This window comes from Poecilia formosa, unplaced genomic scaffold (genome assembly GCF_000485575.1).
Source record: "Poecilia formosa unplaced genomic scaffold, Poecilia_formosa-5.1.2 Scaffold43, whole genome shotgun sequence".
Lineage (NCBI taxonomy): Eukaryota > Metazoa > Chordata > Actinopteri > Cyprinodontiformes > Poeciliidae > Poecilia > Poecilia formosa.
Genome location: NW_006799982.1, coordinates 338,278 through 364,115, shown reverse-complemented (window position 1 = coordinate 364,115; position 25,838 = coordinate 338,278). Strand labels below are relative to the sequence as shown.

General features: G+C 39.9%; 4 protein-coding genes across 8 annotated transcripts; 3 read left to right on the top strand and 1 right to left on the bottom strand.

The window, feature by feature from the left end:
- The first annotated feature begins 364 nt into the window (after positions 1-364).
- Positions 365-5,485, top strand: serhl (serine hydrolase like). Its single transcript, XM_007551564.2, has 12 exons — positions 365-552; positions 1,481-1,624; positions 2,188-2,301; positions 2,489-2,530; positions 2,608-2,627; positions 3,165-3,239; positions 3,525-3,634; positions 3,720-3,799; positions 3,887-3,921; positions 3,997-4,073; positions 4,173-4,260; positions 4,567-5,485. Exons 1-12 carry the CDS (start codon positions 495-497, stop codon positions 4,708-4,710), a joined length of 987 nt encoding a protein of 328 aa, XP_007551626.1. The 5' UTR covers positions 365-494; the 3' UTR covers positions 4,711-5,485.
- An 862-nt stretch (positions 5,486-6,347) lies between these two features.
- Positions 6,348-14,066, top strand: atad5b (ATPase family AAA domain containing 5b). 4 transcript variants are annotated; one of them, XM_016671336.1, is made up of 14 exons: positions 6,348-6,919; positions 7,014-7,259; positions 7,758-7,854; positions 7,954-8,033; positions 8,147-8,295; positions 8,477-8,648; positions 8,942-9,171; positions 9,253-9,346; positions 10,257-10,321; positions 10,493-10,685; positions 10,753-10,871; positions 11,380-12,116; positions 13,537-13,689; positions 13,830-14,066. In XM_016671336.1, the coding sequence occupies exons 1-14, from the start codon at positions 6,433-6,435 to the stop codon at positions 13,930-13,932; spliced, it is 2,925 nt and encodes a 974-aa protein (XP_016526822.1). In that variant the 5' UTR covers positions 6,348-6,432; the 3' UTR covers positions 13,933-14,066. The 4 variants fall into 4 exon arrangements, with proteins under 4 accessions (XP_016526822.1, XP_016526820.1, XP_016526819.1 ...); XM_016671334.1 differs by having other exon boundaries at positions 6,355-6,919; positions 6,996-7,259; positions 7,954-8,030; XM_016671333.1 differs by having other exon boundaries at positions 6,355-6,919; positions 6,996-7,259.
- On the bottom strand, positions 13,937-17,571 carry tefm (transcription elongation factor, mitochondrial). The gene is made up of 5 exons (XM_007551559.2): positions 17,402-17,571; positions 16,685-17,193; positions 15,792-15,941; positions 15,524-15,702; positions 13,937-14,544 (listed from the first exon to the last, which is right to left on the bottom strand). The coding sequence occupies exons 1-5, from the start codon at positions 17,445-17,447 to the stop codon at positions 14,280-14,282; spliced, it is 1,149 nt and encodes a 382-aa protein (XP_007551621.1). The 5' UTR covers positions 17,448-17,571; the 3' UTR covers positions 13,937-14,279.
- A 1,285-nt stretch (positions 17,572-18,856) lies between these two features.
- On the top strand, positions 18,857-25,335 carry LOC103137701 (arf-GAP with dual PH domain-containing protein 2-like). 2 transcript variants are annotated; one of them, XM_007551558.2, is made up of 11 exons: positions 18,861-19,178; positions 19,599-19,729; positions 21,046-21,137; positions 21,306-21,394; positions 22,160-22,272; positions 22,361-22,507; positions 22,684-22,767; positions 24,259-24,321; positions 24,407-24,484; positions 24,630-24,858; positions 24,951-25,335. In XM_007551558.2, the coding sequence occupies exons 1-11, from the start codon at positions 19,091-19,093 to the stop codon at positions 24,977-24,979; spliced, it is 1,143 nt and encodes a 380-aa protein (XP_007551620.1). In that variant the 5' UTR covers positions 18,861-19,090; the 3' UTR covers positions 24,980-25,335. The 2 variants fall into 2 exon arrangements, with proteins under 2 accessions (XP_007551619.1, XP_007551620.1); XM_007551557.2 differs by having other exon boundaries at positions 18,857-19,178; positions 24,630-25,335.
- Positions 25,336-25,838: the final 503 nt, after the last annotated feature.

Genomic DNA, 25,838 nt, shown 5'->3' with positions numbered 1-25,838 from the left:
CTAGAAAACTGCTTTGATACAATAATGCAAAAATGAATAAAAAGAAATAAGAATAAAATAACAATAATAAAATTAGAAGCTCAATATGAAAAGGAAAAATATACAATTGCATTTGTAATTTCTTAGGATATCTTTGTCTGTATTAAAAATTTGCGTGATGATGCAAAACAGCTCAGTGACAAAAATGGGGGGAGAAATGAAGAAATAATTAGGCATCAGAGTGTCTGTGGTTGTTATCAAGTGACAAACCTGCCCTCTGCTGGTTAATGTTTCATACTGTACTGGGTGAAAAGTACGCCCCTCCTCCGTTGAACGCTGATTGGATCAAACTTCTCAGTCGGATGCCAGCTTATCCAATAGCAGCGTCCACTGAACTAAATGGTATGCAGCAACCGGAAGAAAGAATTGAAATTTTTGGTTCAAAGTTTACAGCAAGTTTTTCTTATTTGACTTTGAATTAATAGATTTTTTTTTAACTTGGGGAATTGTCCGAGATGATACAGGCTTTAAAAGGTGTCAGACACGTGACGTCCGGTACAATGAAGCAAGCAGGTAGCTATTGCTATAATCATGTCTCGAGGGTTTGATAGTTGATCGATAGGACCACATAAGGATTGTGTAACAAAAAAATTGAGTTTGAACTTATTTACCCAGCTTGAATTTGGAGCAGAAATTCAAATCTGCTATTTTTTTCTTTTTGCTAGTTATGTGAAAACAAATCTCTTCCTGACTAAACCAAAAGCTGCCTGTGTGACTTTAGTCAAACAGAGACATAAGACCTGGAGTGGTGGCAAACATTCTTGAACATGAGCAGTAACATTAACATGATCTCACTCTCATGACGTTTCCACAAAATGGTGCATATGCAGACAGTGGTCCACCACCAATTCAGATGAGGTCAGTCCCTCAGTTTTTGTTCTGTTACCCTGGTCTGTAGCTTACAGGTCTGAAATCTGAGTGACTATGATAAGACGGAATCTTAGCATTGGTTCATTCTTTTGAGTTAGGGGGTAGAGCTGATTTCTGATGCTTTCGAATCAACCTGCATGGCCTAACTAAACAAAAAGGAATCTATTTGGATACATTCAGTATGTCAGATATCTTCCATAACAAACATACAGCAGGAGCCTGAGGGACGATTGTGCCTGACTCAAGAAATCTACAACTCTATTCAAAACTCTATCTGTCCCGTCTTGAATTACTGAGTAAAGTATTCCCATCTTGAAACCTGGAAATACTTCAAACCTTCAGGTTAAATGGATATGCATATACAACTTTTGTTGTGCTCTTGTCTTTGCATTTCTTGACATGTTGGTACTGCTCATTAGGAAATGTTTGGAAGCCACCTGCTTAAAAATTTTCAGTGTATAAAGAATGATTTATGTCTGTCTTTGGTGGGCTAAAATTACCTTGAGAGACCAAGTCACTCATCATAATTATTAACAGTATATATCAGATCACCTCATCACTGCATGTCCAGTTACAGAGCTCCGTGTACCAGTCCCATGGGGGGAGATCAGAGGTAAAGTCTGGGGTCCTGATCACGGTCGCCCAGTTCTGTGCCTGCATGGCTGGGCAGACAACTGTGGGACGTTCAACACGCTGCTCCCTCTTCTACCTAAAGGTGAGGTTTTTTTGTTTTGTTTTGTTTGTGCATTAAATGTCAAACATGTTTTCTAATTGCACTGAATGTTTAATCAGATCCTAGCCCTTACTATACCATGGGGTCTATGAAAGTAAAGCAACTCTCAGTTTTATTTAACAGTGGACATTTGTTGCTTTTCCACAGTTATCGTTTGTTCCACAGCAAACTGACCAACCTTAATCTCATGTGACCACAGCACTCAGTTCAAATTAAAGTCCCATCAGCATTCGGTTAACTCCATGTTTATGGTTTCTATGGATACTGTCGCATCATGATGCTAACAGTGAGCTTCGAAAAGTTTTATATACCACCAAGAAAACCTTGGGTTCTCATCCAGCCTAGTTTGTCACAGTTTCAGTTGTTTCCCATTTTCAAATTATACATTTTTTTAGTTACAAGTGCAAGATTATTGTTGAGCAGCTTTTGTGTTGCAGCTACACTCATTTTTGAGTCCTGACTCATTTTTAAATGGTATGAGCTCTTGTCTTTCTGATTTTGAAGAGCCTTTTTGAAGGACTCATCGTTCTTCATTCTTTTTTCAGACTTCAGATACGTTGCGGTGGACCTGGCAGGTCACGGCTGCTCATCCCATCGCCCTCCTGGAGTTCTGTATGCCTTCCCCTCTTACGTGATGGACGTGCGCAGAGTTGTTGAAGGTACGTGATGGTCAGAAATGGCAAACTCCCATTTCGGCAATTAAATCAAATCAGATTTCAGTACGCTAGCTAGCAGCATGTATTTCCAGTTTACCAGAAAACAGTGGTGTATTGTTTAAGACCAGGAGTTTAAGACTCCTTTTATGGTTCAAAATGGGGTTGATGATGTGAAAAATTACACCCACAGCTCTACAATGGAGCAAATTCTCCATCATTGGCCACAGCATGGGTGAGTGAAGATACAGGAAACAAACGAGAGCCGTAAAGCATTCTTGTATTTTAATAACGTTCCTGTTTTTGCTTCAGGTGGTAACATAGCTGGAATGGTGAGTGAGCCTCCTTGCAAAAGGATACAGATATATAATTCACATAAATTGTGAAACATCATCCTCTGCATCATGCATCATGCTCTGACAAAAGGCTTTGATTCAGTAAGGACAGGGAATCTGGCCAGACTTGATGGGAAGAGAATGGAGCTAAGTGCAGGTTAATAACTAATAACATGGTGCAAAACAGTTGAGACTCAGCTTTAGCTTTAGCTTCCAGGACAGTAAACATAAAACCACAGCCAGAACCAGAGGGTTTAAAACAGCAAAAATGTTTTGCAAAGAAAAATTGTGAAAAATGTCAGCTTGTAAATGTGTAAAAGTGATAGAGATTTACCCTAAAAGATAAAACTACAGCAAAAATAGTTCTGAATTTGTAGAGCCACTACGAAAGGAAATTCATGCCAAATTTACAAATGTTGAAAAGCAGGTATAATTTTACTTTCAATTCACGGTTCTGCAATACTGTTATTTGTTGAAACAAAACACAGAAATGTGATGTATAAATGACGTCCGTCCATGTGGTGTCTTCCGCAGTTCAGCGCTCTCTATCCAGAGATGGTGGACACCTTGGTGCTGCTGGATTCCTACGGATTCTTACCCACAGATCCGGTATTTTCACCAACACTGCAGCGCTTTTCTCAGTTAAATTCTTATGTCAGAACGTCATTAAAGATTTTTGCATTCAATTAAAAAAAAAAAAAAAAAATGTCGGAAATACTGTTGAATGTTATCTGTTTGAATGATGATATGTGGACCTGCTGGATTCAGAATGATCCATTCATTGCTTAATTTTATCCGGGATGCTGGAGGCCAGAGCCCAGAGAAATGAATTATGTGAAAAAATTGATTATTTAAAATACTTCCTGACATCGCTGGATGTCATTTTATTTGCAGAAAGAAATGCCCAGAGTGTTACGACAGGGGCTGGATGAGATGATACAGTTTGAAAAGAAGATGGAAGATAAGAAGACGAGGGTTTACACTTACGAAAAAGCCGTTGAGAGGTGCCACACCTTCTTATGTCAGCTGTTCTCAAGACTTATTACATGTCGCACTCATTCGGTTTTGTTCTGTGTGTTCAACATTTAGGCTTTTGGCTGGAAACCCAAGTTTGACTGAGGAGTCTGCAAAGATCCTCCTGGAGCGAGGCCTAGTTAAAGTTGAAGGAGGTACATGGATATCCTTCTCACGTCTGATCTGCTGTATTTTGTCCTCATAAAGGATTTGAAAGCATGACTGATAATTCTCTGTTGCAGGAGTTCTGTTCTCCAGAGACTTTCGGATCAACCTGGTAGGCGACCGTTGCGCCGTTTGACTCCGTGCAGCCACGCGATGCAGCTTGTGAACGTTTCTTTTGTGTTTTTAGAAAAACGTAGCGCGGATCAGCCTGGAGCAGAGTCTGGGGCTGCTGTCAAGCATAGAAGCCTCTGTCCTTCTTGTTCTGTAAAGATCTTATTCCGCTTCACTTTGTTTTTGTTTTTTTTTCCGATTCCACTTGAATGCCTCACACTGAATACGTGTGCTTATTGTTTGTTTTAACAGAGCAGAAAGTGGCTTTGAGAAAATGTTTGCCAAGTCTGATCAGAAGGAATATATATCAGCTGTTCTTCAGGCCTACAAGGACCGGCATGTGAGTTAATTCTTCCTGACTGCTTTTGTCAAGAGAGCTGTGTCAACCGATATCCAAGTTCAAAAGGTCCGCTAGAAACTGGTTTTTGACTCATTTTAAGGTTAATATTTCACCTGATTTTTCGCTAGTCTAAACTAGTCGCATTTATCAGCATCTCCTATGGAAGGTGCTAAATTCAAAAGACATGATCTATTAACGTACGGTGTCACAATAACATCAACCTTTTCTCCTACACACTGGTGAGAAAACAGCCAATTGAAGTTATGTTTATTTTATTTTTTTAACATGCATGTTTCTGTGTTTCAGAACACGGTGGTGCAGGTTCCAGGTGATCATCACGTCCACCTGAACAACCCTGAAGTGGTCGCACCACTTGTGTCGGAGTTCCTGCAGAACAAAGCGCTCTCGGCATCAACAGGCTCAGACGATGCTCATCCTCCTAAGTTGTAGTAAACACACCGTAGAACAAACTTTCATCTTTCAAATTTTGTCAAATTTTCCAATTTCAAGGTTGTGAATTGTGCATCAATCCAGCTCTGTTTACTCTTGAAGTGGAGCTCAGAAGTAAAACCTTAATCTGTTTTAGAAAGCTTTAACTTGTGATTAACTATTTCATTAAATATGCATAAGTACTTAACCTGTTTTGACATGATTTTCTGTGATGACAGCTTCTGCCTTATGAGCAAGTGAACAAGCCATGAGTGAGAACCATGGTTCTCAAAGGGATAATTAGATGGTGTGTCTTATTCTGTATCAAGGGCAGTCAAAGTATAGTTTTAAGGATCAAAATGTAGATTAAATAAAGTTGAAACACATACTTAAAATTTTTTTTTTCAGGGTGCTAATTACCTTCAAATATCCTTTAAACCATATGTTTGGACAAGCTGTCCACCCTAATCCACTGGTTGTGATTTGTGATTGCTTTGGTTGACTGACTTATTTGAAATGATCATGTTCAAAAAGTCCATTAAGCCTGAGACTATAGGCTCCACTGAAATTGCAATCAGAGACTTAGTCAAGCTTGTTCTTCCTTTTGCTTAATCACCAAATAAAGCATTCATGGTTTTGTTTCCATGCCTCAGTCTTCGTTGGAGATGTGGTGCCAAATCAGTTTTATGTTTCAGACTTTGTTAATTGACTTTTTAATTGTCTAATTATCTGCTTGCATAGTTCTTTATATCTCTGAAAAGCACTTTCTCAATAAATTTTACTTGAATTTCAATTTTATCTCTTTACAAAAAGCATTTGGTTGTTAATTTGTACACAAGTAATTTAAATACTTTCTGTTTTGCTGGCAAAATTGAGCTGATTTGTTTCATGTACCTTTTTCCTCTATTTTTTTTTCTTCTAAAATTAAACAAGTCCCAAAATGAGAAAAGAGAACTTCGGTTTTACAGGTACTCACAGTGTACATTAATTAAATATAAATAGATCAGCTTCAGGGGAAATAAAAATATAAAGAGGAACAATGCGCACATCTATTTACAGCTATTTTTATATAAATATACAGAAAAAAATTGTGTCAGTGCAGAAATGCTTACTTTGTTTCACAGCAATGACAACATGTCTATGAAATTGAACATCTTTGGCTTGAAAGATTTAAACCTGATACCTAAAGACTTATGTACAAATATTTCAGTATTATGGAAGTTCAAAGTTGGTAAATGTACTACAAAAGATTTGCAGAAAAAGTGGTTCAAAAAGTATTTAGTAACGGGAGCTGAATGCAAATTGGACTATGGATTTCTATTTAAATAAAGCAATGTATTATTTGCTTTTTCTTGACCAATGATTGTCTCGGTTAAAGACAGTTAAGTCAGTTGATATAAGGTTACAAAATGTGGCCCTTCACGCTTTTGCTAAGGCACTGTAGTCCTGAAAGCTTCTTTCTGAATAGACGATCTCTGGCTGCGTCACGCTTAAAGCGTCCCCGCGGTGTTAAAATAATATAATGCCTACAAATTCAATACGTTAAAACGTTAATACACTTTAAAATAACTTGTTTACTTAGAGGCAAACAGTGTTAGGTAGCCAGCTTCGCTATGTCACATGAAGATATGCCGATATATTTATATTTACGTCGCATAACTTGACGTCGGCGCCGTGTGTCGAGTCATAACTGAGCGCCAAATACAAAACGGCTGCAGACCCCTATAGACCGATGTAGTTCAGATGAAGCGAAACAAACTCAAGCGCAATAAAACCAAGCAAAACAAAGACGGGCATCATCGCCATGTGGGAACTGCAGTTATCGTGTTATCAGACGGCGGCTGCTCTGACGGTGGAACCTCGCAGGAAAAGCCCTCAGCAGCTGGCAGCGAGGAGAGAGAGAGCTCACTCTGCAAAGGATTTAAAATAGCTCCGATTTTCTTACGTACGAATCAGCACGCGAAGATTAAAGGACGTTCAGATGGCGGGTCTTATCAGACTGAACACAAGTCAATGTCCCCTTCTCAGAGTGATGACGTGCAGAGCCAACTGCCTCATCTGACAGGCAGACGTGGACCTGTCAGCTGCAGGGAACAGCAGCTCCCTGCTTCACATCTGGAAAGCTGCCTGAAAGCAATCCAAAAGTCAAATCCAGCTTTTCCAGTTTCAACAGTTTTCAGCACTTTACTGAAGAAAGGGAGCCAGAGGCTGCACGAGTCAGAGCCTGCAGGTGAGGTTTCCCAGCGTTGTTTACCAGAATGTGCACTTATTTCTATTATTTTATTGCATTTTTTTTTTCATTTGAGAGCATTCCCTCCATCCAGATTCAATGCAAAAGGAGAAAAGGAGAAGAGGACCTGAAGTTTCTCAAAGGCTACCAAAACGTTTGCGGTCTGACCCCTCAGCTGGGGGACATTGTCCCCTGTCGGGACAGGATGAGAAGATGGGGCCCAAGGGACACGAGCTGAGTCCAGGAGGTCTGGAAAACAGCTGTCATACAAACCCTGGATGGATGAACCTCACCACGCCAGCGACTGAGCTGATAAAGAGCTCTGAAGAGGATCGAGGAGGTAAACCCTGCTTTATTCTGATCGGTTTTCACAATAGATCAGTGAAAAGAAAGTACACTCTCTATCAATTCTTGGATTTTACAAATCAGGACATGATGAACTTGATCTGCTCTTTATAATGGAACAGATTACACACTCATCTATTAAATTAAGCCTCTTTTTTTGCCGATTATGTATGAATTTATTGCTATTTTGTCTACGCTTTTTAATCAGCCCAAGGTGTGTTACTTTGGCTGGGTCACTGCAATGCCTACGTCCTACTTTACCTCTAAAATCATGCACATAAATAAAGGTGTACTCAGTTTGTCAACCACAGCTTTTCAGTCCAGCTTTGTTTTTGTTGATAAATGCTGACGGTGTGAAATCTGGTGTGACTTGTAGTTCAACTGAAGTTAGATTTGAATTTGAATCATTTAAAAGTCCTGATATTCAAAGAGAGGGTCTACTTTGAATTTGTACAATGATCCCCCATGTTTTTTTTTTTGTTTTTTTTTCTAGATTCCTCTTTTGAGGACGTTCTCTGGACCGACAAGTATGTTCCTCAACATTCCAGTGAAATCATCGGTAATTCTGTCTCGGTGAATAAGCTGCACAGGTTCGTTTAAGTCTGTCCTGACCCCTGCCATCAAATAAAGTTCTTATGGTAAATACTTCTTTCCCCCCCACCCCCCTTTTTCTTTCTGTTTTTGAGCAGCTGGTTGAAGAACTGGAAGCGAAGAGCTGACGGTGACGAGCGGAGTCAAATGGCAGAAAGGAAACGAGACGAAAACGGTGGGGGTCTTTCTTTTCTGCCTTTATTCTCAAAGTTTAGTTTGATTTAATGTGATTTCTTGTTTTTATGTTTTGGAAACATTCTGACGACATTTTCCTAATACCAACTTGAGCAGGTTCGTGGGACTGTGGAGACTTCCAGGGTGAGGCTGGGTTGGAGGACAGGGGAGCGGAGCCTCTGGGTAAAGCCATGCTGCTGTCAGGACCCTCAGGTGTGGGCAAGACGGCTGCTGTGTACGCCTGCGCTCAGGAGCTCGGCTTCAAGGTGGGGATTTACCATCAGCTTGTTTATTAGGCTTAAAGCTGATTGGTGCAAACCACTGTGGACTCCTTTTTTTTTTTTTTTTTTTTTTAATCTTTCCACTTCTAAGTCTTTCCACAGAGGAATTATTGCATCATTTTAAGAAGACATTGTGAAACTTTGTTGTCGCCCTTTTAAACGACAGGTGTTTGAGGTGAACTGCTCCTCGCAGCGCAGCGGCCGCCATGTTCTGTCTCAGCTGAAGGAAACCACACAGTCTCATCTCGTGGAGATTCCAGGGGAAGACCCACTGAAGCCTGCGTACTTCAACAACTATAGTGCAAACAGCTGTACTCCTAAACCTGAGACCTTACCAGGTACGGTTTTGGTTGCACTCATGTACAACCAGAACTGTTTCTACACAGAAGTGGAGGGGGGGAGGTTCCCCCTCACAAAGAAATGTTTTTAGTTTGTTAATTATGATATGAAATGAAGAAAAAAAAAAAAAAATCAAGAAGTTGATGGCAGCCATGCCTTAAAGAAAAAAATCAGTTAGTTTGAATGTGCACAATGCTCTAAGAGTTTATTTAAAATGCAACTGTTCTTGGAGACTTAGTCAGCAGCAACAGTAAGTCTTTTTCCTGATTTTCTTAATGCTCTTGTTTTCCAGCAAAATTACAATTTCCCAAAAACATCGTCTCCACGTCCAAGAAGCGTGCAGCGCGAAACTCGTCTAGTCGTAAATTCAGAGCCAAGCCAGCCACTGTCACTTTGGCTCGATACTTTAAGGCGAAAACTGGAAAAGCAAAGACGGAGGCAGCGGAGTACTCCTCAGCGGGATGCGATCAAGAGGTGCCACACAACAAGAAGACAGCCACGTCACTCATTCTGTTTGAGGAGGTAAAACTTTTCTTTCTGTGTTATTAAATGCCTGGTTTTAGTTGCTTTTTATTTTTTATTTGCAACATTCTGCTCTAACAGGTTGATGTGGTGTTTGACGACGATGTTGGCTTCCTGACAGCCATAAAGGCCTTCATGACCACCACAAAACGACCCGTCGTCATGACCACTAATGGTAAGTTTGATTTTTAATCTCTTTATTTTAAATAACCTACTTGCTCGTTTAGAGGACGGCGTCATTGGAAAAACTTTCTGTAACACTCAACATGGGTGTGATGCAATCTAAATTTAGGGGTTTTAACATTTTCCACGGTGGAGTGATCAAACAACAAAACAATTTTCAAATTTCAAAACCAACGTTGTGTGCAAAAGGTTGCATTTTATTGCACACTGTCAAAATTAAACGTACAGCTGTTATAAAATGTTGCTAAATCCTGTAAGCAAACAAACTTTCTGCAAATTGGTTGTTTTCACAGTGTTGTCCAAACTTTCAAGCACAGTTCAAGAGTTTTCATACATTTAGCTAGCAAACAAACGTTCATACTAAATTAAATATTTTACTTATGAATTAAATATTTAGTTTGAAATTGATATTTATAGATGTATGAATAATATAGTAAAAATGACTTTGAAAAATAAAAAAATAAAAAAAATTTCTCTAAATAAACCAAAAATATTGTAAAAAAAAAAAAAAAAATTTATAAGGTACTGTAGTTTCCTTTCCTAATTAGACAATTATTGACGCTTCATATGATCAATTAAGATTGAACACTGTTCTGATCAAGAGAGAATCATGCTCTCCAAGTGTGTGTGATTCACCTGAGTTGTTTATGCCTCAGCTGTGTGTGGTATCAGCTAGATGACCTTGCTGTCTTTACTGCTGCCTCGGCATATTCAGCTGCACTCTGTCTCTCTCTGTCTTTGTGTTTGTAAAAATCATTAAAGTTTTTGTTGACTCATCTAGGCTGGAAAAAGATTAATTTAAAGGTGTGAGTGAATGACATTCTTGTCCATAATGGACGGATCTAAACTTCTGATCAAACGTATTGAGTTTCTTTAAATGCATGTTTGTATGTTTTCCTTAGATCCCTCATTCAAAGAGAGATTTGGCTGCAACCTGGATGAAATAACTTTCAAAACTCCACCATCAGTAAGTTACATTATACACAGCATCGTGCATGTCTGCAGCTGCAATTGATTTCAAAAACACATAAAAAGCTCTTCTATCTCCTCAATTCTTGCACAGTTAAGTAATGAGTCTCCATCTAGGAAGCAAAATCTTAAAAAATAAATAAATAAAAATACTGTCTTTGTTTTGAAGGCGAATGTCTGTAGTTATCTGCAGCTGGTGTGTCTGGCTGAAAACTTCCAGCTGCCTCCAGACGATGCCAGCAGCCTCTTCAAACTCGCATGCGGCGACGTGAGACGCAGCCTGCTGCAGCTGCAGCTCTGGGTCAACGGCAGCAAAGGGTTGCAGGGCGGAGAGCTGGCCGAAGAACCAGTTAGCTCACGCCGTAAGTTTAATTTTGTGAATATGTCTTCTGTTTAAAACCCCGACGACGACAACAAACCTGGCAGCAGTTTTGTTTGCAGAAGGATGCGGCCTTGATTCAAAGGTTCCTCCCTGGCAAGCAGGCTGCTCCGCACACATGCTGGGTCTCCATCCTGTGACCCCAAATTACCTTCTTAATTTCTTAAAGGCAAGTACTTTATACAAAGATTAATTACACACTGGAAGGCTCTCTTTACTGGTTCTGAACACCTTTTAGGTCTGCAACTAACAATTATTTTAGTTATTGGTTATTCTGATGATTAGAATTTTTATTTAACCACTTTAGCCTTCTCTATACAATGTTAGAAATAAGTAAAATATGCAAATACACCATTAATTCATTTCCTTTTTTTTTTCTTTTTTTTTAAAAAAAAGCATTTTCTCACCTAAAATGCGATAGCATAGCATTAATTTGGTGAACCCTTGATTATTTGTAGCAAAGGATGAATCTGCATCTGAAAAATCATGATGTGAAAAGCTCAGCCCTTACTTGTCTGTTCTTTCTCCAAATGGCCTCTTTGAGTCTGCGTACAGTTAACAATTAATCAATTACTAAATTAATTGACAATTATTTCAATAGTCCATTCATCATGATTAATCTAATAATTTCAGCACCAATATATTGCAGACTTATTATGTTTTGTTTTGTTCTTCAGCGCGGGCCCCTCTCTGAAGAAAACATGCTGAAGTTTCTCAAAATCCTGTCCGAGAGCTGGAGAAGAGGTGTGCCTTTTCTCCACTCCAACCTGGAGCTCCTTCTCTCCATCGGAGCCCCTGAATCCGATTCCCAGCAGCAGACTGAGCCGAGGCGCTCTAATCCTCACATCCCGCGACTGAGTCGCACCTTCGGTTCAGAGGTGTCGCCGACCCGCAACAAATCTTCCCGGCTGAGCCGAAGGAGATTTACGGCTTCCGCATCAGCGTCGCGTTTAACCAGCAGACCTCAAAAAGCGCCATCGTTCACAGAGACCCGGGACAAACCTGAAAAACGTGCAGCCAAAGCGGTTACTGACTGCTTGGACGGACTGGCAGATTTCTTTGACCTCATGTCAAGCATTGACGCGACGCTACCTCACTATGTTTCAGGCCCGCACGCGGCCGAAGCGTTTGTTTGGACCGGAGCAGATTTAAAGGACGGATTGTCGGATGAGCCGAGGGAGGAGGACAGCAGGAGTTTGAAGCAGGGCAGGCTTCAGGACATGAAGGCAGCAGCTGAAGGTTTGGGTTGTCGGCAGTGCTGGTGGAGAGTTACTGAGGCGTGGACCGACGCCTACAGATGTAAACAGAAACTGAACGATAAGCAGTGGAACAGACTGCAGAGGAGGCTGCTGTTAACTGGCTGCTCTAAAAGTCAGAATCTCAGCTTTTCTGCTCAACCTGGATGTGCATCAAGGTGAGTCTGCTCCACTTTTAATACGCCACACCACCCAGCTTCATATGCAAAACAGTTTTCAGATTTAATGGTATGTAAAGGTCTGTAAAAATGAAACTTGCAGTGCAATAGTATAACCGCACTGTGGAAAAAAATAACTTTATTTAGAGTACTTTCTTGTATTTCAAAACGTTCATGAGCTTCCCGGGGCATTTGGAATAGAAACCGGCCCACAGCATCACCCATCCTCCTTAGGTAACGATAGGCATAAACTTTACAACAATGTTCATGAAATAAAAACATGGGCTAAACATTAGAGGTAGCAATTTTAAATGCAACAGAAAATATAGGAATGACAGTGTTATTCCATTTTAAGTATATCAACATCTCAAGTATTTATCCTATTTTTTGCTAAACTCAAAAGAACATGCTGTCGGTGTGTTTACAGGCTGAAAAAGGTGAGAGATTTTGATGCATTTAGTGGACAAAGAAAAATAAAATTAACCTGCCAATTCACCTTCATTCACTCTGTTATAGATTTTCTGCTGTGTTTGAGATCCTAGTCGTGTTGTTTGAGCCGAGATTTACCTGAAACTCACATTTGACTCCAAAATACTTTGGTATACGGAGTTCAGTTAACAAATCATCATTCCTCCACCACCATGTTTAAAAGTTGGTATTCAGTGTTTGTCCTGATGAGCCATATGTTTTTAACGAGCTATACTGCTGTGCATTACGGTCAAACATCTCGACTTTTGGTGTCATCTGCCCAAAGGACTTTGTTCCAGAACTCATTCAGATGCATCTCTGAATGAGAAACTTGTTTCAGTTTCCTGGCAACCTATCCAAACATGCAGTATTTAAGTCACTTTGAAATTCCCAAATCACGATCTTCAACATGCTGACTGAGGTGTGGATTGTTTGAGTTGGAGATCTTGTTGTTTTCTACGATCTGAACTTGCCCGACGTCCTTCCAGTCCGAGACGTCTTCCTTTTCCAGACTTGAGTGTGACACCCTGGTTGTACATTGTCTGATTCAGGGATGAAAACTGCAGCATTTTGAAACACAAAATTAACCAGGAGCTAAAAGGCTGGTGACAGATCACACATTTCTTTGACAGACTTAAGTCTCTGGTAAAATACATGATTGATTAGCATCTGGCTGCTACTCTGCCTTTACAAATCATAATTAAATAGCAATGGTATAATTACCTTTTGCTGTTTTTGTTTCATTAAATCTACACTTGAGATTAAATTTGAACACTTTTTCAAGGTAGTAAAAGAAAAATAATTCTAGCGTGTACATTCCCCCCCCCCCGGCCAATGACTGTATAAAGTAAAGGTTATGCTGGGTCCTAACATCTGTTTTTTCAGGAGTATAAAAGAAGACTCAAACTGTTGCATTTGTACCTGACTTTGCATAGCTTATCTGTCTTTCTAGTGTGTCCCAAAGAAGGTCCAGAGGGAGTCGGCAGCTGCTCAGCAGCGAGTCCTTCAGCCTGCTGGGGAACAGACGGGCCGTCTACGTCGACTACCTGCCGGCTCTCCGCCTCGTCCGTCACGCTGTCGGTGCACAGCAGCACCATCTGGGCAGGTGGGTCACTGATGCCGTCCTAAACTTAACCGTTTCTACTTTTTAAGTAAATAATGTTGAGATAGTTGAATCTTTTCACAGTTTTATTTTTTTTAATGCAACTAAATAGTCTTTAAAATATGTTTCTGTTTTTGGAACAGGTGTTGGAACTACCTGGGCCGTTTGCATCTAGGCCTCTCAAAATCTGCCATCCAACTCCTGGCTGAGGATTATACATTAACGAAAGTTCACAAACACTCCTGAGCTCGACAGGTTTCACCGTATTTATTTGACCTAAACTCTGACTGATGGATTTATTGCCCTAGAGATGACTAATCATGTTTTATCTTCATGAAAGTGCAAATAGTAAATATAAATAAAAGTATTTTTAGATGTGTTAAACTATTCCTTAGGTGCGCTTTAAATCCATCCTGACATATTTTACACGCCTCCAAAAGGAGGAGAAATAAAATAACTCGCTGTATGACGAATACAAAATACCAAATTTTATATTAATCCCATTTAAACACCCTATGGATGCGCTAAAGGACCGATGATGCACCTCAGGAGTCTGCAGTGAAGTCTGTTCATGGTGAATCAAACATATCCAGCTAACAGGAAGAGTCACTGAGGAGCTCGTAAAAAGCCACAGCCTGCAGCAGAGCGTCACACAGCTCCTCCCCTCCTCTCCTGCTGCCCATCTGGAAGTAGTTCCTGTACTTGGCCAGCAGTTCCTGGGGGATGTTTATCCTGGGAAACTTCTGCGTTACTGACTCGGTCATCAGCCGGCGCACTACCTGAGCCCCGCTAGTCCGAGACTCCCCCACAATCAGGTCGAAGTGGCGTCCCACGGCGGTCCTCATCATGTTAAGAACCCTGGTGAGGGAAGGAGAACTCGTTATTTCTGCTTTTAATGCTGCTGAAGACGAGAAAACGTCAAACGGTTTCACTGAATGTAGATTGCAGTAAAGCCTTTTGCAGAGAACGACGTGCTAATCCTCAAATCTGGTTGACTTGATTGTTATAAAAGTAAATTTGATACGAGACACGTGGTAATGGTAGAAAAATACACATCGGTAGATATTTTAAAATAAAATGCATGCCGTACTTTGTAAACTAAAGCGACATTTTCATCTCATGTGATCAAAGCACAGCTACAGGAAAAGTCCCAGTGAAGTTCAGCAAAATCTACCAGTTTTACATTTGTGATGGTAGAAAAGAAAAAAAAAAAAAAGATTTTACAGATATTGCTCCCAAACACCCTGTCAGCAGCTAGATGGTGTCTACTGGTTGTCATTAGCCACCAAAATGCCAGCTTTATTGTTGATATGCTTTTCTCACCATTTTGGCCGTCATCTTAAATCAGGTAAGACGATTTACACATCACTCTTAATTCCTTCTCTCCCATTTACCACAAAACATGTGGCAGGCATCGTTCATTTTAAGCTGCATCTCAAATTTTTTGCAATTTTGAGGACAATGGTTTGGAAAGGATTGATCTGAAAAACCACCAGTTTCACGAGCATTAAGTTTAAACTCATAACTCTGAGGTTTACTGTCTTTGTGAATCGTTTCTAACCACAAACATGTCTGAAGCTTAACATTTTACAAATAAAAGCTGTTTTTTCCAGAACTGGCTGCTGGTAAATCTTAGCAGTAAAAGAAGTCCAGGAGGTTCTGTAAAAACCACTGGAGTACCACACCGAATGAGATATGCCTATTTCACTTGTTACTCTGCTGTTCTACAGCATGAATAATCAATAATAACTGTAAAAGTATCACAGTTGTGACGATACATTTCAAAACAAAGGGCAGGAATACTCGACTGGTCGTTTCAATTAGCGTCTTTCCTGACCTGGGAGGAATATTGGGCTCTGGCGGGGAGATTTTGGGCTCCAGCAGAGCAAACAGCATGGCCTCCACAGTCCTCATGTGGGCCATGACAGGAAACAGAGCTGTGTTCTGCACAGAGAGGGCGGGCTTCTCTATCAGGTAGAAATCTGCTGATGGCAAGACGGACACGACCGTGGACACCTGTGGGCAGAAAAGGAAATGCCTTTGTACTCAGCTGGACATGAGGATTTAGATAACACCGTTTGAAAAGCTGTGATGAGCACACTCACATCATTCAGGTAAGAAGAAGCCATGTACGTCCCTTTCAAGAAATTAGGACACTCCACCTGTTTCCAGTCTAGTACGGTCATCCCCCGGTCCACATGGGCCCAGGCGATTTTATTAGTTCCACATACTATTGATACTATGGATGTAGCATCCTGTGTACACAAAGAACAGTGACATGGGAACAGTGCTTTATGCTCCCTTTGACTTTCTAAATATAGGGTGATCCTGAAAAGCATTCCTGACCCGTAATTTGTTATCCTGCAACTATAATCTTCAATGTATTTTAATGGGATTTTTGTGCTGTTCTCTGTAGGTGTAGAACATTAAATGTATTGAGGTTTGTTGTAGGGGTGGGAAATATTGATTATGAATAAAACCTCGGATTTAAAAAAAAAAATCAAATAAGATTTCCAATTTTAACCTATTTTTTTCCCCTTCCTCTAATTTTTTACCTTAAAAAATGCAAAATGACAGAATTTTTTTTTTTTTTTTTTTACAAAAAAGGCTATTATTTCAACCATTCCTTCTGAGAGTTAACCTGAATTCAGAGTCAACATAAATTGAAGTTGCAAAATTTGCTTGGTGAACAAGATGGTAATTTTTGCTCACCTTGGGTTTCTATATTTGGAGTGCATTGGCGACACAAAATATCCACATTTTCTAAAATGTAATCAGAATTTCTGATTAACTGATCAAATCGATTTATTGCCCAGCCCTATTTTTGGTACTTATCGAGGCAAAACGTGGAGGTTCATGGGGCATGAACACTTCTGCAAGCCACTGTATAAACATAAACCCACAGCAAGAGAGTTCTGTTTATTTCTAACATTTTTTTTTTTTTGGAGAAGATGTTTGTCGTAATTAGACACATGAGGACTCTGAACCAGCATCTCACCTCCAACCAAGACCTGTCCACCTCCGGTCTGATGAACTTGGCCAGCTGTATCCGAACCTTCCTCTCCTTCTTCACCGGATTCACGATGGAGTTGAACACTATGACGGCGCTCTTGTGCTTCAGCAGCGGAACATTCACCACGCTCTCCAGAGTTTTAAACGGTCCGTGTTTGGTCCTGTACTCCACGATGTTGAGCGACTTGCGGCCTCTCAGCAGCTTGACGCTGGCCAGCTCCGCCGAGGTGGCGTTGTTGAAGAGCTGGAGGATGGTGTCCCTCTGCTCGGAGGTGTAGCAGGCGTCCAGCGTAGTCCTGCCGTCGTCCTTACAGGATTCAGGCGACAGGGACGAGGAAGAAGAAGAAGTGAGAGTGGCGTTTAAGGTCTCAAAACCCGCCACGGGAACCCGGCTCTTCCAGCAACAGGTGCACTGGAGGTGGCGCAGCTCCAGGTCCGCCGGAAGGGAGCCGTACCGAGGTCGGAGCAGGGGTCCGGACTGCCCGGCATAGTGACCTGCAGCGGACAGAGATATATAAGCGGGAAACACAGCAGACATCATAAGCCTGCCTTTAAAAATTCTGTCGTAAACTAATTTAAACAGAGCGGGTAAAATGGTGATTTTATCCAGGTTTACCCATTCAAGTTTTAAACACTTGCAACCAGCTGAACTGCACCACGTGATTTAATAAAATAAACACACAATTTCACCATAAATACGAACCCCTGTAAACCGCCGACGAGAGAAATCTTCTCACAACCCACATCATCCTTATTTTAAAAGCAATATCTGTTCAGCTACGTTGTGCCATTTCGTATTTTGCAAAAGCGCAAGCTACAGACCCCTGGCGAACCTCTACCGGAAATACGTCACCTTCAGTTTTGAGGTCAGTCGGAAATGCATCGTTTACAACGTCTGTATATCTTCAAAATAAAACTAAATAATAAACGGAAAACCTTTTCTTCACCCGAGTAGAAAATATGTATTATTGTTGGCCAATTTCTACCCATTGTTAATCGGAAAAATATGCATTAAAATGAGTAAATATACACATCGGCAGCACATTGCGTACCTTGCATATATAAACATATTTTTGCATTAATGGAACCCCACAGTCCCGAAGCTCAAAGACGGCCCTGAAAACCAAGACAAAAAAGGTGCTCACTGATTTTCGGAAAACAGTCCCATCTGTTTTTGTAAATAAATGTGAAAAAAGATGAGAGAATATCAACGTTCAAGTTTCTGGGAAAACACATTTCCTACCCTCAATGACTGTCCTTCCTGAGAACTCTGAGAGAGAGAGATTAAATTGCCACAACCACTGCTCTGCACATCATAACTTTGTTGAACAGCAGTTCTTCATCTGACAGGGAGGCCCTACAGAGAATCATTAGTTACACAGGGAATAATAAACGCATAACTACCTGATGTAGTCACGTTTACCACATACGTTTCAGTCATATTTCCAACTATAAATCTCATATTTCTAACTATAAAACTCATCATTAAGATACCACATGTGACTCTTAAATGTCTTTCAATGAAACAATGAACATTTTTTGTTGTTGATGTAAATGATTTCTTGTTGCAAAGAGTCCAACTTCTTCATTGGCGGTAACTGACATATCTGCTTTTGTTACTGATGTTTGCTGCATTAGTGAAACATGATATAACCATCTCTGACTACAGGGTATACAACAAGCTTTTGGATGCTTCCTTATTCTGTATAGGCAGTTGTTCAGGTCAGTGTGTCCAAACCTTTCCTCCCTTCGTCTTCATGCACAGTCCCTTACTCGCTCGTGTTCAACCTAATCAGGCGTGTTTGTGTCCCTTAAAAGTCCTGCTCTGATACCAAATATGGTTCTCCATATAATCTACAAAGCATCTCATACCTTGTTTCTGCTGTTGAAGTGTTAGAAAAAAGTAAGTGGATTGTTTAACAAATTATATATCTAATCAAGTGAAAAATTTAAACAGAGGGGAAAAAAACAACTAGTGCCTATTCTTCCTTTAGCTAGCAGCTTGTAAAATACTGTAAACTGAAGGTAATAATTATACACAGTTACAGTGTAACTCCACCACCAAGATAAAATCTCATCCTTGCCAGTCAAACTCCAACTTTTTTTTATGAGCTGCAAGCCAATAAGCTGATACGGTAAGTCAATCGCTGTGCAGCAAAGTGGCGTTTGTTTCACTTCCTTTCTAAGTTATTTCTGGACCTCTGTGTTTTGTATGCAGAACAATAAACTTCATGATGCTGCCCTGTTAAGAGGAAATACTGGCCCAGTGAGAAGAAACTGTGTTTTTATCTACCCCAGAGCAGAACAGCTCAGAGTGGAGCCAGCATGGAGTTGATGCCTAGTAGCTGTTTCCTCTGGCTTTAGCTGTCTGGGTGACAGCGAACTTTCCTCTATGGCCAGTCAGAGCAGAAACAACAAAATCCTTCTGGATCTGGTGCAGCAGCCGGGAAACAACCAATGTGCTGACTGTGCAGCTCCTGGTGAGTATGCCCTCTCAGATTTATGATATCTGGACATTTTGTACTGCATACTAAGGTTTTCAAAACTTTTTTTTTTTTTTTTATCCATTCCTGATTATATTGTAATGGTTTTATTTAACAAAGTGAAAACAGTAAATAGTCGCTTGGAGCCACGTGATGTTTTGATGAGCAGAGCATTTAAAGTTGTGTTTTATTGCTTTGGTCACGTTTTAGTATAAAGCTGTATTAAGGGAAGCTCTGTCTCCTGTATAACTATGTTACGACCCAATTGTTCCTTTTATAACTCCCAGCATTTGGTACTATGAGGGGAGTTTAGACAGTATTTGCCTGTGTGACAGGAAGACATAGACAGAATACTAACTTTTTCATCTGCTTTGGTCCGTCTCACAAAGTAAAAAATGTGGTGTTTCACTCTCACAGAGCCTGACTGGGCCTCGTACACTCTTGGCGTGTTTGTGTGCCTAAACTGTTCGGGCATGCACCGCAACCTGTCCACAGTCAGCAAAGTGAAATCCATACGCCTCGACTACTGGGAAGATTCATTAGTGCAGGTAGTGATTTGTAATATAATAATATTTTTTTCTTTCCAGTTTGCTTGCGAGATCGTTTTTCTTTCAGTGTCTGACCAGATTTTCCTCGAATGCACAGTTTTGTGAAAGAGACGCTGTTTCAGTTCCTATGGGTTATTTTTCTTGTGGGAAAAGTTGAAATGTTTTTCAAAAATAATTATTGTACCATCATTATCAGCATTAAAGATTTTTCACAAGAGAAAAACAGCTGACTCCACAGACATCACTTAGAAAGTAAATGACAATTACTATTGCAAATGACATAGTGAAAAGAATAGGGGTTGCTTAAAAATGATTCCAGCTTGTAAACACTGATAAACAGCAAAACCCAAAGGGAAAACCAAAATCAAGATACCAGTACAAACAGTTCATACCAGCCACACAGAGGAGGAAGACTGATTATCTGGGGAAAGACAAAAACTGCGTGCCTCTTATTCAGTTAGTTATTTATTATTAACAGTGTGTCTGCTGAACTTTGGCCAAGATTTGGTGAGACAACAGGACAATGGGCTTAAGAACTGCAGGAAACCTACAACAGAGCCGCTGAAAATGTAAAAGGACAAAGGCATTATGACGGTTCAAAAACTGTACATAAAGAGTGTTATGGGCTGGGACTTCAGTAAGAGGTTACCATGGTACCTGTTCGAGTCCTTACAGTTTAAGGGGGGCAAAATATATTTCGATTTCATTAATATTTGTGCATGTTTTTTGCAAATACAATATTTTCTAAATTTTGAAATAAAACTGCTTGCCAACTAGTCAGAGAAGATATTTTGCTGGATGTTTACATGGATAGTAATAACAAACAAGCCTACTACACAAATGTTCCATAAAGTCTTTGTTTTTGGTGTGTTCAAGTGAGTTTATAACATTGAGGGCCTAGCATGGTTGCTAGAAGTTTTTTTTATATGGAGGACATTTATAGGAATAATCTTGTGTTTGTAAGGATTTTTTTTTAAATAGGTCAGTGAGCCAAGCCAAAGGTAAGTGAGTCAAACGTCATGAAAAAGATGATGACTTCTAGTTATTAGTGGTGAATGGGGTTATACAAACAAAATCATGGCTTCTGCTTTTTGACTGATGCTTTGACAAAAAAAAAAACAAAAAAAAACATGATGTAATTTTTTCAGAGGTTGTTCATGTCCATTGTTGTCGTATGCCATAATTTACTGAAAGAAACTTTAACCTAATTTATTAAATAAAAAAGGTTTGCTTCATGTATCCATTTAACTTTAAAACATTTGAAAGAAACTCAATAAACATGTAGCATTTTAAAACCCATCATGGTGTGGTTTCAGTTCATGCAGGAGCGGGGGAATTCTGTTGCTAAAGCTTTTTTCGAGAAGTGTCTCCCTGCCTTCTATTACAGGCCACAGGAACACGACTGCATGTGAGTGACCTTTGTTGCATTTGACACTTATTCACCTCATCAGCTTAGCATAGATGGAAAGCTAATACTAAACTGTCTCAACAGGACACAAATATGGATCAAATGCTTGAGTAAATAATGAAAAAACTTCTGCCACCCAAAGCAACGTGTGTTTATGCTCTGTTTCAGAGTTCTTAAGGAACAATGGATCCGTGCAAAGTATGAAAGACGGGAGTTCACGGGAGAAAACAACGAGTTTCTGCAGACTTACAACTTTGGTGACCTTCTTGAACTTCTCAAGAACACTTAAAAGTTAAATGGTGCTGTTGTCACACTTTTCCATGTGTGTTTTTATTGAGAAAAAAACATTATCAGGGTCTAGTCCAGTGGAAATAAATCAAGTGTTGTCACATCTTTGAACACTGTGTATTTCTTTTGATGCACTCTTCCTTAAATAGTGCATGCTTACTGGGAGCAAGAGTGTGTGATTCACAGAGTTCTACTGCATCAGGAGAGGGTTCATTAAATGTGTTGTCTAATTTTTCAATATTTAAGAATCAAATGATCATCTCAGGACAAAAGTTCAGTCTTCTATGGATGCCCTCAGATGATCAATTGATTAACTAAATTATTCATATACCAGGCCATGCTGTCAGTTTCGCCTTCAAACATTCAGCATACCAAGCAGAATGAATGTTCACCAGCGCAGACAAAGCAGCTGCATAGGATAGCATGAGCTTAGGTGATGATACCTAAGCTCATGTACTAGGTGATTGCAGTGATAGATTGGAGTAGCATTTGAGTGATCTTGTAGCAGAGGGTGCAAGTGTGATACATGAAACTTGTGAGAGCAGCATCATCCGGGAGCAAAATTTGTTGTCTAAAAGCCTGCCTTCACATGTGACAAAATTGTGTATGCTACACTGTTAAATAACTATAGATGTGATGCTGGGTCCTTCTTTATCTACAGAAAGGATAGCTTGACAGGGGCTTTTGAAATGTGAATCTAATTTTCAATAATCTTTGTAATGTACCTACTTTAGATTTATTTGAATCAACACTATGGAAGAAGGGCAGAGACAACAAACAGTTTCTCAAGAGAATCTTTGTGCTGTCACAGAAGGATTTCACCCTCAGGTACTTCACTAAGGAGGATGTAAGTTCTTTTCATTTTAAAAGCACGATTACATTAACTTCTTGAGAATTTTTCTCTGTACTGATTACATCTTCTCATGAAAATCAAGTCCAAGGTTGCCAAAGCAGTTATCAGCATGAAGGATCTCAACGCACATTTCCAGCCACAGAAAATCGGCCATCCTCATGGGCTGCAGATTTCTTATCTGGAGGATGAGCGTACAAGGAACCTGTTTGTTTACCATGAGAATGGGCAGGTAAAGCAAGCTTCCACAACTTGTCTTAGATATCTGGGATTAGAGCAAATCCAAATATATAGAAATCATATAAATTCCTCCATTTATACTAACTAAATAAACAGACCTGGAAGAAAGTCCACTTTTACAAAATCTTCTCAGCTTTCTTAATTTGTTGTATCTCTTACTCCTTCCAGGTCATTGTATCATTCTTCACTGCTATTCGTGCCACACGCTTGGCGTATCTCCTGAAGAAACATCCCACTCTACAACACAGTGATGTGAGACAACTTTCACTCTACTTTACCAAACACTGATGTGATCCGAGTTCGTCATCTTCATTGGTTCACAATAAAACGAACATTAACCATGTTGAGTCAGACTGTAGAGCAGACTTTGTTTGAATGTGGATGTGCAACAAAACTGACACTCATAGGTCAGTATTGCGAGACAGTGTTACTTTCGATACAAAGAGTTTAATTTAACCCCTGTTCTACCTCGCCTACAGATATTTGTGTTCCTATTAGGCCCACTACCAAACCTCATGTCACAATTTATAGGCTTTGGTTACATTTGCATTACTCCCACTTCTTTTGACTACTTCCTTTAGAGGTCACGTTCACTCCACCCACAGCATTTTCCACTGTAACACTAATTCTCTGCATACTTTGCCTCATTACCTTTAATAACATTTTCTGTCATATTAGTCTTTTCCTCCTTAGTGGCAGCTCCATCTTCACCATCTTCTGTCCACTATATCCACTGACTCTGCTGTGGAGCTTTCCTAAACATCTCAACATTTCCTCTGTCAGGTTATATACAATCTTATTCACATTTGGTCACAAAACAGTCACTGCTCAATACATTGTGAGAGATTTTATTGGTAGGGCAAAAAGAGAAGTGCATATATATCAAGTGGAAGGAAAATGACAAATGTTTTTTGTTTACTGTTAATTGGCTACTCTAGATTACCCTTAGGTGTGTGTGTATGGTTGTGCGTCTGTGTTTACCTGTGAAGGACTGGCAACCTGTCCAGAGAGTATCCTGCCTTTTGCCCAATGACCACTGGAGATGGGCGTCAATCCAGTCGTCTATCCTTTGTAAGGATAAATGGTTATAGACAAAGGATGGATGGCTCTGATCAATTGATCAATTGATTAATTGATCAGATTCAATCTGATCGAGCAATCTGATCGAGCTTGAGGTGTTTTGCAAAGATACATGTGCAACAAATTCTCTAAACATGCAAAGCTGGGAAACAGATGCTCCAAAGAATTTGCTTCAAAGGTACTTTTAATATAGAGATTTTCTAAATGGCTGACAAGAATCATTTCCTTCCACTTTACAAATATGTGGAAGGAACCAAATGTGAAAGAGTTTCAGGGTTATTGATACTTTTACAAAGAATTGTAGTCATTTCTGACATTGTCCATGTCGGTTCCTTCCAACGGAAGTCTTAACATCTCCAGCTTTGTCTTTTTGGCACTACCTTGAAGTTATGCATCTGTTACTGCTCTGCCACTCCACTTCATACCATTCTCCTTCCCTTGACTCTTGTGTACTTCCCCTGTTTCTGTTGGACTCATCCATCTACACTACAGCAATGCCAAACATGTTATTACTATAATAGTTTATGTTTATAGGAAGACTACATTTTTCCTACAGTACATAAAAATCATAGAATTGAGCTCATCTGAGCTGCTGACTATTTAAACCGCAATACATTTTAACTTAGCAATTTTACCAGTATTGTTTTTGTTTCTTTTGAACAGCTAATACCTCAGATAACAACTCATTGCCTGAAGGAGGGCTATATGGAGAAAACCGGCCCAACGGTTTGTTGTTATAGCACAATTTATGTGTTTATCTGGACTAGCCCAACTGCTGTCCTTATCAGATTTCTGCATTTGTGTTTTTCAGCAACGTGAGCCGTTCAAGAAGAGGTGGTTCACTCTGTGCTCAGTGAACAGGAAACTCCTGTACTGTAAATCTCCACTGGTAATAAGCCAATCTTTTCTAATGCACATGAATGTTTTTGTTGGAGTGTATTTATAGCTTAAAAAAAAAAAAAGTAATTATTGCGCAAATTAAATATTTCCTTCCGGTTGCATTCGAAACTCTTTTCTCTGCACCGAATTGTTAGGATGCCATGGATCTAGGCGCCGTCTTTATCGGGTCCCAAGACCACGGCTACTCCGTGTCAGAGAGCAGCGGCCGGTGCATGAGGTCGGGCCGGTGGCACTGTGGGATCACAATGGAAACTCCAAGCAGGCAGTTTGTGTTCATGTGTGAGCAGGAGCAGGAGAGAAGGGAGTGGATGGAGGCCTTCAGAAAGGTCATCTCGCAACCCATGACCCCGGAGGATTATGCCAGTACGATGATGTTGCTCCAGCTGACGCCATGCAGAACATTTCAGATCAAAGAGGCTCCCTCGCTATCAACTCTCTTTCTTGTTTCCCTACAGATGAAGCCACTTTGAGGAGAGGGAAATGACTGGGAAGTTTTGACAAAGTGACTCCTGCAGCTGGGCTGCTGTGGCTTCCTGGGGCCGATGTAGATCAGAGGCAGCTTCTTCTTACTAATAGTTATTGTTCTAGTGGACGTAGAAAAGCATTTTTTTGCAGCATGCCTTATGTATTTAATGGAACTCAATATTGTATTTATTGAAATACTTACTTCAGATTTAAAAAAATAACTATAGTAATCTAGAATAATCACTCTAAGTTCAAACAGCACATTAACCATGTTTTGTGTATATTTTTATGTAACTGAATTTGCACATTTTTAAATCTTTTTTTACTGTCTGTGACTTAACCAAACAGGAATAAATATTAGATTTGTTTACTACATCTATCTGTTTTTCCATCTGTCTCTTCATCCATTGTGCCACTGAGCAAAGATTCTTCAAACATTTTTCTAGAAATGCATTTCAACTCAATAGCATGGCCTAATCTACATCTAGCTGAGAATGTTTGTATGAAGCGCACAAACAAAAACAACAACAACACGCATTACAGTATAACTATAAACGACCTACATATCTGTGAATATAAACACAAAAACGTTGGAACTGGATTTGAGTTTGGCTTTTTTTATTATTCAGGATCGCTTACTAGAACATAAATCTAACGGTAGAAGAGGTGCAGTATACAATATTTACCCATTGGCTAATATTAAATTTCTTAAAATAAGTCCAGAAGCAGAACTTTCCTGCTTTCCAACTCCTCTCCTCCACACGTTTGTGTATGGTGTTTTTCCATTTATTGCCACGCGTTGGCGCAAGTTAACGAATCTTTCTGTAAAGATGTAAAAAATATTCAGATGACGCACTCGGATGCATTTTTCTTGTACC